The following is a 14,842-nucleotide window of genomic DNA, read 5'->3' on the forward strand; positions in this document are numbered from 1 at the left end:
ACCAGCCACTCCTCGGAAGGAAGGTTGGGCAATCTACTTCCATAGTGATACTGCCTTGAAAACCCAAGGAGGGGTCACTATGAGTCAGGTCTGACTTGACGGCAAATAACAGCAACAACATGAGGAACAAATTTGCTTTACTCCCATGCCAGAGAAGCTTTTAAGGGTTTAAATATTCTAGCATTGACCACCATATAGTGCAATTCAATTTGGGAGCAAACATGAATACTGTTAAAACCTAGTTTGGTATTCCATGTAGGGTACAACTATGAATAAAAATAATCTCTGCCTTTTAATTATTTTTAGTTGATATAAAAACATACAACAAAATTAAATACAGGATATAAATGCTGAAAGGACTATACAAAAACTAAAATGTGTCATGAGAAGCAGAGAAAAGGACTTATTTTGACATAAGGATGGGGTAAAGACTTCATCAAAGAGTTGCACTTGAACAGTCCTTGGAAACAGAGATAGAATTTTCATTGCCATATGAAAATAAGGTCAGGTTAACCATATGTTTATTTGGTGAATATCTAGAATCTCACTTAGAAAAAGATTTATATTAGTTCCCGTATATTTTATGGGTTGTATTTTCTATTATTTGAGTTTAGTTTAGTAATCAACATCATTTGATATTGACATAATATAACTTTTAAGCAGATACTGAAATGTGTAGGTGATGACCACATATCCAGTGGCTGTCAGATTAATATCCTTGTATTTAGAGAGAAAAAAAAAAATTATATTTTCTTTGGAAAAAAACAAATATATAGAACAGATCACAAATAATTGAGTCTTCAAACAGCAAAACAATCTGACATATGGTTAAATATTTAGATTTAGCCCTCATGTCCATGTGTGTATGCATGTGTGCTTGCACACATGTATGTGCATATGTATATGTGGTTGGGGATATTGTTGTTGTTGCTATGGGCCATCGAGTTGGACCTGACTCGTACCGACCCCTCCTTGGGTTGCCAAGGCAGTATCACTACAGAAGCAGATTGCTCAACCTTCTCCTTCCGAGGAGTGGCTGGTGGGTTTGAACCACCAGCCTTCTGGGGAGCAGTCAAGTGCCTTAGGCACTATGCTACCAGAGCTGAGGCACAGAAAAGAAATGTATTACATAATCAAAAGGAAAAGAGACCAGAAAATATCATTGTAATTTTAACGTTTTGTAATTTAGCAAAAATTAAAAAAAAAAAAGTGCATTAACTGTTTTTAAAGATTCCAGCAAAATATTGATAGAGATTAAAAAAGTTGTATATTTTGTTTTACATAGTTAACTTACATAGATGAAGTCAAGTAGTTATACTTAGATAGCATAGCATTAGAAAAAATGCATTAAACCTTTGTTCCTAAGTTGTCCCAATAATAAAAACACTTGAAGGAAATGCAAGAAACAAGAAAGATAATTAGCCAAGTTTACTTCTAGGTTTAGAATACAGTTTGTGTTAATAATATTCAACAGTCTCAATATTCTTTCAGTCCAATAGAGTTAGGGTGGAGTTGATTCCGACTCATGGCAATACCATGTGTGTCAGATTGGAACTGTGCCTTAGGGTTTTCAGTGGCCGATTTTTCATAACTAGATCAGTAGGCCTTTCTTCTGAGGTGCTTCTAGGTGAACTCAAACCTCGACCCTTTTGGTTATCAGCCTGTCACGCTTATTATTGCACCACCAAGGGACTCCCAGTCTTCTTCACTAGGTCTTAAACCATACTAAAATAATGGCAATCTTTTAAGAGAATGAACAAAGAGATTAATTATATGAGACAATAGATTGTATGTGGCATCTTCAGTTGTCTCAGATGGACAGTTTGGATCTGAGTAGGAATTTTCCTCGTGGATATAGAGGTTTCCAAAATTAATTCAGAAATTCTTCAGGATCCACAAAAATAGGAGGTAGGGAATCTAATAAGGGCATTTCTAGGGTCAGCAACTTAGAAAAAGCTTTGGGACTTTATATGTATGTGTGGTGAATGAGTTAAAACTTACACTTCAATTAATAATTCACAATTTCACATGACCCTAGGCAACACAAGTGGAGGGTTTTAACCTTATTCATGAGGGAATTGGAGCATTAAATCCAGGCCCACTTTCCCACCGTTAAAGCTTACAGAATAGCTTTTTTTCAATTATTTTATTTTATTTTTTTTTTAAGGCAGATGCTTTTGTGTGAGATAGAAATTAGAGCTCAAATCCTCAAGGTCAGTTTACCTGCTGTTATTAAACTTATGTGCAGCTAAATCATCTTCTGTGGATTTTGGGGTAATAATAAGCAGAAATAAAGCACAGATAATTTGCATCAGGAAGACAAATTACACCTAGCCAAATAAATCCAGTATGACTGTGCCCTTTTGAAAAGGCAATCCAATTGCCTATCTTAAGAAAATAATAATTCATCTAAGACTAAATAAAGTCTGGAGTAGATCATTAGCTGGGCAATGAGTTTTCATGCCAGTCAATCTGATTTTTAATCACATAATTGATTATATGCTTTGAAAGTGAACATTTGAAAATAGTTAGTAGTGCTTCAAAAATCATTTACCAGACTTGGTATTAACACCAAAGGAAAGAGTTATCTGGCATTGACTATTAGGTTAATTGGGAGCTCTGATGGCGTAGTGCCTAAGGCATTTGACTGCTAACCAGAAGGCTGGAGGTTCAAACCCACCAGCCACTCCTAGGAGGGAAGATTGGGCAATCTACTTCTGTAGTGATACTGCCTCAGAAACCCAAGGAGGGGTTGCTATGAGTCGGATCCAACTCGACAAACCTGATGGCAGTTAGTTTGTTTTTTTGGTTTTATTAGGTTAATTAATGTATACGGCCAGTAAGTGTGATGGTTGTAGGTTTTCTGTAATGTGTGTAAATGGACTATTTTCATCAAACAGAAATTCATTTCCTTATCGCCCATGGCTGTCCCCTCCCATTGGCATATCAGAATTTAGATAGGAGAGCAAATCAAAATGCAATTAGACTTTATGGATGTGCCAAATCTGAGGGAAGTGTCTCTAAGGTGGCTGGCTGAAATAACATGTCTGTGTTCTTCTTTGTAATCTCGTAGTTGGATGTATTGGACAGACTGGGAAGAAGATGAAATAGATGACAGCGTGGGAAGGATCGAGAAGGCCTGGATGGATGGCTTCAATCGGCAAATTTTTGTGACTTCAAAGATGCTGTGGCCAAATGGTTTAACTCTGGATTTTCACACCAACACATTATACTGGTGTGATGCCTATTACGATCATATTGAAAAAGTGTTTTTGAACGGCACTCACAGAAAGGTAAAAGACAAATGCTGCTGTTTTTAACCCACAGGGTTCTTCTTTCACAGAGCCTTGTTGTGTTGTGTTAAAAATACTTTCAAGTTTATTTTTACCCTTCTGAGGTGGCTGCCAATAGTCTCTGTGGGGTGGTGAAAGGAGGCTGAGTGTTAAGTAGTGCAGCTGGCACTTGCCTCCAGGAGACCAGGCCCCGCTCACTATGGTATGCCAGGATTTGTGGGATTTTTAAAAGAAGCTCTCAGGATATCAGAGCTGTTTTAAAATGCAGTTTTATTCTACATTATTGAAGACTTTACTGTGAGCAAAGAACTTAATTCTATACACCTATTTCAAATATTTGCAGTTATTTAACCTGTATGTTATGAGACAGTAATTACAATGCATTTACTTGAATAAAGAATTTCATGATATAGAAATTGTTGCTTATGAAATAATGAACTGAACTTCAAGGCTGTTGACTTGAACATATACCAACTTCCTTTTACCCTTTTTGGGTTAATCGTTTCAGAATGATTTTTAAATTCTTGGGCAAAATTGAGGATAGTCTGGTTGATTGTGAGGCAAAAGTATAGTTGACAAAACATCATCTCTATATTCTAGCTTGTAATTAACTAAACACACGTAATACTATGAACTGACTATATCCGTTAAGTAGTTGAAAAATGGAATATTAGAAAATGCTAGCATACTTCCTTGCCCCTATTCTTTGTGTTTTGCAAAAGAGGATTCCACAATTTTATAATCAAACTCATTTTGGGTTCTGTTTAGAGAATAAATAGTAATTAATCAGTTGTATATTTTGACACTAGTTGACTATGACAGTGCTTTGAATATTTTCACAAAAATAAGATCCGTTGATATTTAATCTAATGCCAGTATTAAAGAGATGCTGCATAAATAATTATGATTCATTTGACTTTGCTGGTATGTTCAAAATATTCATCATACTTCAATGATCAGTATGTTGTAACCTATATGGAGGTAAGAAAATAAAAATAGGAAACTCTCAATTATTCAATAAGTGATAATTTGTCATGATGATGAAAGAGGCAAAATTTGAATTTCTAATCTTTAATTTCCTAGATAATTTCCTCAGTTCAATAACATAAAATGAAGTGAACATAAAATTATTTTCTGCATTGTATATAGTATTTTTAAAATGATACACATGGTGAGAAGTAAAAAAATGTATATATTATTATTTTTGTAAATGTTCCCCTTATTCTTTATTCCCCTTCTACTATTCTCCATGTGAAGTAGGATTTGAATATTTTTCACATGATTGTTCCTTTTAAACAAAAGTAGCAAAAACATAAAACTAGAATGTAAATGACTATATTAAGATAATCAAAACCAAAATTAATCTGTGAGACTTCTTAATATATACAATATAGTAATAATGTTTCTATATTCAAATATTTATCTTCCTTCTTCTCATCTCCAAGATTTCTTTAAGTTGCATTTATGAAATTGAATTTGGAAGATCTTTTTTACTCTCAGTGCCAAAAGACCATGTCATATCCTGTGCTATTTCATGACACCATTACAACATACATAGAGAAACTAATTATTCAGATCAGTTTCTGTCTTGATACACATGGTCCTGGAGTCTCATAAAGAAAAAAAGCTAGAGAAAACAGCTTTGAGAAAATTTAGACAAATGACATATAAATGATCTTCAAATAGCATATCCCCAAAACAGAAAATAGGCTCATGTTTTGGAATTCATTTCAATATTTTTTAATTTTTTTCATATCTACTGTAAGAAAATATGAGTCATCAGTTACATATCAATAGTAAGCTTTAGAAAACATTATTTTCTTTAAATAGTTGTGCTTTAAAAGGCCAATTCTGATATTCATGATGTATTAATTTTTTAACAGGTTGTTTACAGTGGGAAAGAGTTGAACCACCCTTTTGGACTGTCACATCATGAGAATTATGTGTTCTGGACAGATTATATGAATGGTTCCATCTTTCAACTAGATTTGGTCACAACTGAGGTTACACTACTGAGACGTGAAAGACCACCCTTGTTTGGGCTTCAGATCTATGATCCACGAAAGCAACAAGGTATTAAAAGCCATACAAAATTGCTCCTGAATTTCACTAATACTTCCCAGTAGGTACAAAAAGGTTTCCTTTTGACAGTGTTTTTGAAGCTTTGAGATAAAAAGTGTCCAGTTCAATCCAAAGTTAATCAAATATTAGACTAGGGTGCTATAATAACTTATTATTTAGTGTTCTAAATAGCCTGAGTAATGCTGGGAATTCTATTTGAGTGACATTCAAGGTTTTCTCTAAATACTTCCTTTATCATGTCTTTGTTTTTTTGACTGAAAAAGGCAGTTTTTTATGTAAAGTAAAATTATGATCTTAATGTTTTTAAAAATAAGTACTCTAAAAAGTGAGACAAATTATTTAATAAGAAAAGAAAATTATGGAAAAGTGTGTTATGCAAGGAAAAGGCTATTCAAATTAGTATTTTAGTATATAATTCTGGATATTTTCTCTATATATTTAAGAAACATTTCATTGTTTTAGATGATGTGAAAAGAAAATAATATATCCCAATGTTTATATTTTATGAAAATCAGATAATATTATTATATATTTTGTCTTCATGAATTATTAATATGGCCATCTTGCCAAATTGCATGGCTCAGAACTTAAGTACAGGTAGTCTTATTGCCTATTATTAATCTCTTTATAAATTCAACCTTTATTGTCTTTGCAAGTTGGAAACATTACATATAAACTTACAGATGCATTTTAACATTGTATGTAGTACAATGTTAAATGATAAGATGTAGAAAAACAAAAATGGACAGTCGTAAGTGTGGTTCATTGTATCTCAAATACTTTGTAAGTTGGGAATTACTTTTATTCAGCAAAGAAGATAGTTTGGTTAAATTATATGGTAGATTTTTGTTTAAATAGTCATTTCCACATTTTTTTGAGATATCCTCAAAAAAACAAACAATTTAACTAGTGAGAATTTCCATAAAATTGGGTTCAATAAATTATATACTGAATTTCTCCATACCTGTATTGCCAGTAGGGAGTTATCAACCACAATAATTTTTTAAGGTATTGCAGCTAAATCACAGATATTACAGCAAACTCTTTCATGCAAGACTTCATTTTTTTTTTCCATTCTATACTTAAATAGCATTCCTTGCATACAAATGCAATTTTATAAAATAACATCAGTAAGTCATATAAGAAATAGCAATAAGACAAAAGTATCTTTAAAAAGAATAAAAATTAAATTATTTGGGATGATGAAGCTATGTCTGTGTCAAGAAATGAATAAAGACAACTCCCTGGAAAGACCAAGCTGTCTATATTTGCTATAACATCCACATGAACCACCCTCCCTCCCTACAGCATTGTAGTTTGTCTACACAGAACTGGAGGCAAGACTGTGAACATGAACATTTCTCATCTTCTGTAAGATCTTGTTTTCAGGATTATTGTTTTCTCTGACTTCACAATCATTAGTTCTCTGGAGTTTATTATACATTCACATTATCAATTTCTAACCTCTTTAGAAATTGCCCCTTTTGAATGTCATTGATGATTTAATTTGATCTAAAGTCCATGGTATTTTCACAGAATTCATCTTAAAACTTCCAGTTGAAATGGAAGGTTGATCAGTTAATGTGTGGTAGAAATATCCTAGCTTGTTTTTAACTAGATTTACATTTAAATCTAGTTCCAACACCTCTTTCTGAAACTTTAGATGTATTGCGAAAGACTTAACAACAAAAAAAATGTTTTATTCATAATACTTTTGAAAATATTAACTATTTGTTATTTAAGAATAAAGATCTTACTGAACATAGTTACTGACACTCAATTTATATTACTTCTTTTGCCCTAACCATTTATTAATCAAGTATATTGTGGTAGTTAAGGTTGTGTGTCAACTTGCTGGGCTGTGGTTTTCAGTGACTTGGCAGCTGTATGTAGTTATTCCCCATGATGAGATTGCAATCACCTGTATGGTGGAATCTGTTGTGATCAGCTAAGTAGTTGCTTTCAGGGTGAGGCCTGTTGCCAGCATATATGGAGAAGCTTTGAGGAAGGTCTCCAGCTTTTTGGCACATTTTTGGATCCTACATTTGGCTGAGTCTTCATCTCTAGTTCTCGGACTTGAGCCAGTGGCCTGCTGCGTTGCCTGTTGATCTCGGTGTTGTACTATTTTATCTGCTGACCTTGGGTTCATCAGTCTCAGCAGCCTACAGCTAACTGAGTTAGGAGTTGCCTCTAGCTCCAATGGGCCTGGAGCAAGAGACAGAGTGGAAACCCAAGGTTTGAAGGGCCTTTAACCAGATCCTAGACCCAACACTCTGATTTTGGACTTGTAGCCTCCTACCTGTAAGAGAATAGACTCCTGTTTGTTTATCCATCAACTTGTAGTATTTCAGCAGCACAAGAGAACAAAGTTTCACACATGCACACACATACATGCACCCCCCCACACACACATAGATAGATAGATAAATATTTTTCTATTTCCTGTCTTTGTGTGTGTGTGTGAGAAAGAGAGAGAGATTAGGGTGAAAGTTTACAGACCAAATTTGTTTTTCATTCAACAATCCATACACAGTCTGTTCTGTGACATTTACTACAGTCCTTACACTGTGACAACATTCTTCCCAGTTCCTCCCTGCACCCACGCTTCCCTTCTTCCTTTGCATCCCCACCTACCTTCTTAGCTCTATTCCTGGGCAAATGCTATCCTCTTGATATCATACGGTTAATTATTGTAATAAGTACATATCCTCCTCATATTATTGTTCACCTTATAGGTCTATCTATCATTTGGCTGCCAGTTGAGTTATGGGGATTCAGTTCAGTTTCTAGCCTGAAGAGTGTCTAAGGCCCATAGTTTCAGGGGTTCCACCAGTATTCATCAGATCAGTAAGCCTAGTTATTTCTATGATTTTGAGTTCCATCACACATTTCCCCCCACTCTATCTGGGACCTTTTACTGTACAGTGATCAGCAGTGGTAGCAGAGCACCATCTAGTTTTTCTGGCTTTAGATTTGTAGAGGATGTGATTCACATGCTCCATTACTCCTTTGGACTAATTGTTTCCTGTGTCTTTGATTTTTTTCACTTATCTTTGTTCTAGAGGGGGAGAGACCAATAGTTGCACCTTAGGTGGCCACTCACAAGCATCTAAGATCCAGTCGCTCTTCACCAAAGTAGGATGTAGAACATTGTTTTTGTGGACTATGTTATGCCAATTAATCTTAGTGCCCCCAAGACTATGGTCCTACACCTCCAATCCTAGAGACTCATTCCCTTAAGTTGTGTGGTTATGACTAAGATGTTCCCATAATTTTGTCCCCTGTATATGCTACAACATTTGTGAATATATTTGCAGCACATATAAATATATATGTAGAGGTAGCCTCTGCCAAATCTGTATATATTCATGGATGTAGTTACATTTGCTTTCCAATTCCTGTTCAGCTTGAGTGTCTAACTATGCACCCCTCATAAATTATTGTTATTATTATTATTGCAAAATTGTGTATGTAATGGTATTCACCCTTGTTGCCTTTCACTCTTGCCCTCCTCCTTGTCTCTTCCACTGTCTTGAACATTTTGTGTTGACCTCCCTCTTACTGTATATTTCCTTTGCCTTAAGCCATGTTGATATGTGTCTACCCTCCAATTGGTGATTGTCCCTCACTTCCTTTGCCACACCTGGCAACCTACAAAGTATAATTCTTTTTACAGTAGTGGTCTCACATAGTAATTGTGCTTTTGTAATTGACTAATTTCACTCAGTACAATGCCCTCTAGGTTCATCCACATTATGAGATGTGTTGGAGATTCATCGTTATGCTTAAACTTTGAGTAGTATTCCTTTGTGTGTATGTACCATAGTTTGTTTATCCACTCTACCATTCATGGGCACTTAGGTTGTTTCCATCTTTTTGCTACTGTGAATAATTCTGCAATGAACATAGATGTGCATGTATCTATCTGTTCATATCATTACTCTTATTTCTCTAGGATATATACCTAGTAGGAGGATTTCTGGATCATATGGTAGTTCTATTTCCAACTTCTTAAGGAAGCATCAGTTTAAGGTGCTTAAGAAAACTTAAGGAAAGTGGTAGCTTTCCACAGTGATTGTACCATTTTACTATGTCACCAGCAGTGTATGAATGTTCCAGTCTCTCCACACTTTCACAAGCAATTTTTTTTTGTTGTTTGTTTCCCTGATTTTTTTATTAGTGCTGTAGTGAGATGATTTCTCATTGTTGTTTTCACTTGATCTCTGTAATAGCTAATAGTCATGAGAATTTCTTTCTGTGTTTGTCGGCCAACCGAGTGTCTTCTTTGCAGTAGTGTCTGTTCATGTCCTCTGGCCATTTTTAAATTGGACTTCTGGTCTTTTTTTTGTTATTCAAGTGTTGAAATTTTCTATAACTTTCAGAGATTTGTCCCTTGTCTGATATATCTGATATATTGTTGCCCCAATTTTTCCCAGCCATACAGACTCTCTTTTTCCTCATTGACAAGTGTTTAAATGCTCACAAATGTTTAATTTTTAGGAGGTCATCCTAGTAGTTTAGTTTGTCATCTGGTGTTTGTGCGTTCTTAGTTATGTTTGGTAGTGTATTTATGTCATTTATTGGGCCCTTTTGTTTGCCTCTGTTTTTTATTTGATGATCTTTTTTGTTTAAGATTTTACATTTACATCTTGCACCTATCTAGGGTTAGTTTTTTTTCTATATGGTGTGAGATATAGATCCTGTTTCATTTTTCTGCAAATGGATATCCAGTTTTGTGAGTGTCATTTGTTAAAGAGTCTATCTCTTCCCCATTTAATGGGCTTCAGCAGCTCTGGTTGTGTAGTGCCTAAGGCATTTCACTGCTAAACAGAAGGCTGGTGGTTCAAACCCACCAGCCACTCCTCAGAAGGAAGATTGGGCAATCTACTACCCTAGAGATACCACCTCGAAACCCCAGGGGAGGTCACTGTCAGTTGAATCAACTCAATGGCAGTGAGTTTGGTTTTTTAGCCCTTTGTCAAAGATCACTTGTCCAAAGGTTGGTGGATTTATTTCTGGGTTCTCAATGATTTCCCTTTCTTGCTTCAAGAAGCACATATTTTTTAAAGTGTCTTCCTTATAAACATTTCAAATAAATATTTAAAAGAGTAATATTTCAGAACCATATACAACAAAGTACATACATCTGAAAGAGGAATATATCAGGTATTTGAGAAGGTGGCAAAGGTCACAGAGTGCTATGGGCATATAACTGTACAATGCCATTCCTTAGATGGACAATGGTGTTTTAAAAGTAGTTTTTGTTTTCCTTTTTCTTTTAATTAAAGTCATGGGTGAGGTAGTAAAATGGAAACTGAGCTCTAATTAGTTAAATATTTATCAGCTTTTATTTTAGAATCCATTAGTTTTGTCTTACTGTGAGAATGTGTTTAGTGAAATTGATTATTTTTCATTAACTTATGTGAAAATAATCAATTAGCTTGAGTTGTCTACCAAGCCTCCTTAAAGTTAAAGATTGACTACTACTTAACTGGATCTTTTGAACAGAAAATAAAATATGGAAAGAATGTATGGTCAACACCTTCTTCACTCATTCAATGGGCATTGAAATTGGAAAATCTACTCAATCTCTTAATGATTTAGTATCTCTTACTACATTGATTGAATTAACTAGATTATAAAGTAAAATGTGCTCAACTGTTGAAAAGTAGATATGCTATATTACCATGTTATAATTTTCTCTCAGTGCTTCTTCTGTTTGCAGCTTTTGAACATCAGAAACTAATTAATATGCTTATATCCAGCTAGATGCTGTCTTGTTAGACTGTTTTTCTAAGGGCACAAGAGTACCAATTGAATAGAAAAACAAAAAACCTCTAAATGGTACGTAAGACTATTTCTTCATGAAATGCAGTAAGTTAGTCTCCTTGCCTAATGTCCCTCAGGTGCAGCCACCACTTTTCTGTGGTACAGGCTTGCATCTTGCTATGATAGTGAACGAGATTCAGTGGTGGTTTCAGCTTAAGATGGACTAGGAAGAAAGACCTGGCAATCAACTTATGAAAATAAGCCACTGAAAACCCTATAGATCACAACTATCTAGCCCACAATTGATCCTGGAGTTAGAATAGGACCAAAGAATGTGCCATTGTGTGAAGGGTCACCATGAGTTTGGTCCTAACTGAACGACAGCTGACAACATTCCTTTGTAGTCTCTTTCTCTTTCTCTTCTCTATCTCTCTGTTTCTCAAAGATAGGCTGTTTATTAATATATGTACACATGTGTAGTATTTGTTCATATATGTGAAGAGCTAGCTGACTAGCTAGACAATATTAACATATACCTTATCTCTTTATTTTCAGATTTCCATTTTGGGGATAATCACTATCAAATACCAACTAGTCTTTTAATATTGTTAATACACTTGCATATGCATACATACATATACATGAAAGTCCAAAGCAAGTTAAATGTAAACATAATATTCGATGAGCATGTAGTTCAAAAGAGAAAAGGTATAATTTGTTAGTTTGTCCTCAGATGGATATTTTTTTCAAAATTGATTCTTTTGAAATTATACTAGATGAAACACATGATTCATCTGGACTCTGGATCTCACCACAATAGTCTTTATCAAATTTTTAGGATGAATATGAAATCTAGTGTCTCAAGCTAGATTATCTCTCTATGAAAAAAAAGAAATTCCCATATGTCTGTGTTTCATATTAAGTACAGAGACTTCAAACTTCACCTAGGACAAAACTTTAAGAAGTCAAGAATCCAAGAGTGTGGTAGTTATGTTTGTGTTTCAATTTGGCTGGGCCTAGTTGAGTGGCTGAGCAACTGATGGTAGTTATTCCCCATGATGAGATTGGCAATCAGCTCCATTTTGGGATCTACCACAAGCAACTGAGTAGCTGCCTTTGGGATGTGGTATGCTTCTTGTATATAAGGAGAAGCCTTGGGAATGGTCTCAAGCATATGGCACACTTGGACCCTGCATGTAGCCATGTCATTGCTTTGCACCCTGCTATGCTCTGCCCACCTTGGGACTTAAAATGGACTTAAGTTAATGGCCTGCCCTGTGGTTTGGTAACATCGGGACTGTGCCTTTTGACTTGTCAACCTTGGGGCTTCTCAGCCTCAGTAGCCAGCAGCTGTCTGAGAGAAGAAATACCTCTAGCTCCAGTGGGCCAGGAACAGGAGGCAAAGCTGGACCCCAAGGTTGAGGGGCTTTCTCCCAGCCCCTAGAGCCTGGAACTTTGAAGTTGGAGTTTTCACCTCCCAAACTGTAAGAGAATAAACTCCTGTTTGTTAAGGCCATCCCATTTGTGGTATATTCTTGTCAGAGCGGTACTAGGTAACCAGAACTAGGAGGATTATAAGAAAGGGATTTCTTCTTTCCACAGTTTTGAAATGTATTTAGATAAAAGGAAAAATAAAACAGTTGAATCCATTTGTGCTGCAATTTGCTAGAAATAAAAGATACGTCTTTAACAAAACTTGAATTAATAAATCCATAAATGTGGAGATTTTAATATAGGCTTGTGATGTGGTTTCATAAATAATTGTGTCTTTGTTATTGTTCAGTGAAAGTTATAATTTACCTTTAGATAAAAAGTATAAACAAAGTATAAAAATACAAAGTACAAAGCATAATATGTATATTTATATATATTATATATAATGGATCAGTATATAAATACTGTGTGGATCATAAAAGGTTATGGATAACATTGTGAAGAATGGGAATTCCAGAACATTTAATTGTGGTCATGAAGAGCTTGTGAATAGGCCAAGAGGTGATTGTTCAAATGGAACAAAGGGATGTAAGATGGCTTAAATCAAGGAACGTATGTGTCAGGGCTTCATCGTTTCACCATACTTAGTCAATCTGTGTGCTGAGCAAATAATCCAGGAAGCTGAACTATATGGAGAAGAACACAGCATCAGGATTGGAGGAGGGCTGATTAACAACCTGTGATATGCAGATGCTACAACCTTGCTTGCTGAAAATGATGAAAATTTGAAGCACTTACTGATGAAAATCAAAGACTACAGATTTCAGGATAAAGAAAATAAAAATCCTCACAAGTGGACCAATAAACAACATCATGATAAATGGAGAAAAGATTGAAGTTGTCAAGGATATCATTTTATTTGGATCCACAATCAACACTCGTGAAAGCAACAGGCAAGAAATCAAACAGTATATTGCACTAGACAAATCTGCTGCAAAATAACTTTTTAAAGTGTTAAAGAGCAAAGATGTCACTTTGAAGACTAAGATGCACCTGACCCAAGCCATGATATTTTCAGTAGCCTCATATGCATGTGAGAGCTGAGCAATGAATAAAGAAAACCACAGAATTGGTGCATTTGGGTTGTGGTGTTGGTGAAGAATCATGGATGTACCTTGAACTGCTAGAGTAGCAATCAAATCTGTCCTGGAAGAAATATAGTTGTAAAACTCCTTAGAAGCAAGAATAGCCAGACTTTGTCTCTCACACTTTGGTCATGATGTCAGGAGGGAGAAGGACATCAAGCCTGGTAAAGCAGAGAGTCAGCGAAACAGAGAAAGACCATCTACGAGATGTATTGACACAGTGGCTACAATGATGGGCTAAAGTGTAGCAATGATTGTGGGAATGGTGCAGGATCTGGCAGGGTTTTGTTCTGTTGACCATAGGATCACTATGAGTGGAACTGATTCAATAGCATATAACAACAAAAATATACACACACATACAAAAACACAAATACAAATACATATATACTTGCTCATGTACAAGTGAGAAAAATCCCTTTCTTATTACAATTTTATTATACCCACCCACATACTCTGTGCCATGTATCTACACCCCAAATGATGATTCCTGTCACTCAAACTGCTATATCAAATGTAACATCATTTATTCACATATTCATCAAATATTTATCAAACATGCACTCTTTTCCAGGCATTCATTGTAAGATAGAGAATTACTCTACTCCTTTAAATGATACAACATTGGGCAAAACTGACCAGGTTATTGTCCAGACACACTACTATATAGAACTAGATTTTAAAGTTATGCCTTAATTGCTTTCCCTCCATATTTGATTACAAAATTTTTGTCTCCAAACAGTATAATCTAGAATTTTACTTTGTTGATTTTAAGCACATTTTTCTTTCACTTATATTGATCTACTTTTATTTTGGTATGCATAAATAGATTAGGGTTTAAGATCATGAAGTTAGAATAAGCACCTATTTCTAATTATTAATTAGTAGTGATGATGATGACAACAATGATGATGATATTAACTCTATAGAAAAAGTAATATCCCTTATTCTAAATCCTTATTACAAATAAGCAGTTCTTAATTCTAGAACTTGAAAAATACATTAAACTCTTTGATTTTTGATAATTTCACCTGTAATTTAGATTGTTGTTGTTGTTGTTGTTATATGCCGTCGAGTCGGCCCCGACTCATAGCGACCCCTCCTTGGGTTTCCGAGGCA

General features: G+C 35.0%; 1 protein-coding gene across 1 annotated transcript in view; it reads left to right on the forward strand.

Annotated features, from left to right (window-relative positions):
• Window positions 1–14,842, forward strand: part of LRP1B (LDL receptor related protein 1B) — a 1,967,638-nt gene that overhangs the window by 763,984 nt on the left and 1,188,812 nt on the right. Inside the window, exons 14-15 of the mRNA XM_007946050.1 lie at window positions 3,074–3,293; window positions 5,177–5,366. Coding sequence (XP_007944241.1) covers window positions 3,074–3,293; window positions 5,177–5,366 — 410 coding nt within the window. The remainder of the gene's footprint in view (window positions 1–3,073; window positions 3,294–5,176; window positions 5,367–14,842) is intronic.

The sequence above is a fragment of the Orycteropus afer genome, unplaced genomic scaffold, assembly GCF_000298275.1.
Source record: "Orycteropus afer afer isolate SDZICR_OR568_19922 unplaced genomic scaffold, OryAfe1.0 scaffold00148, whole genome shotgun sequence".
NCBI lineage: Eukaryota > Metazoa > Chordata > Mammalia > Tubulidentata > Orycteropodidae > Orycteropus > Orycteropus afer.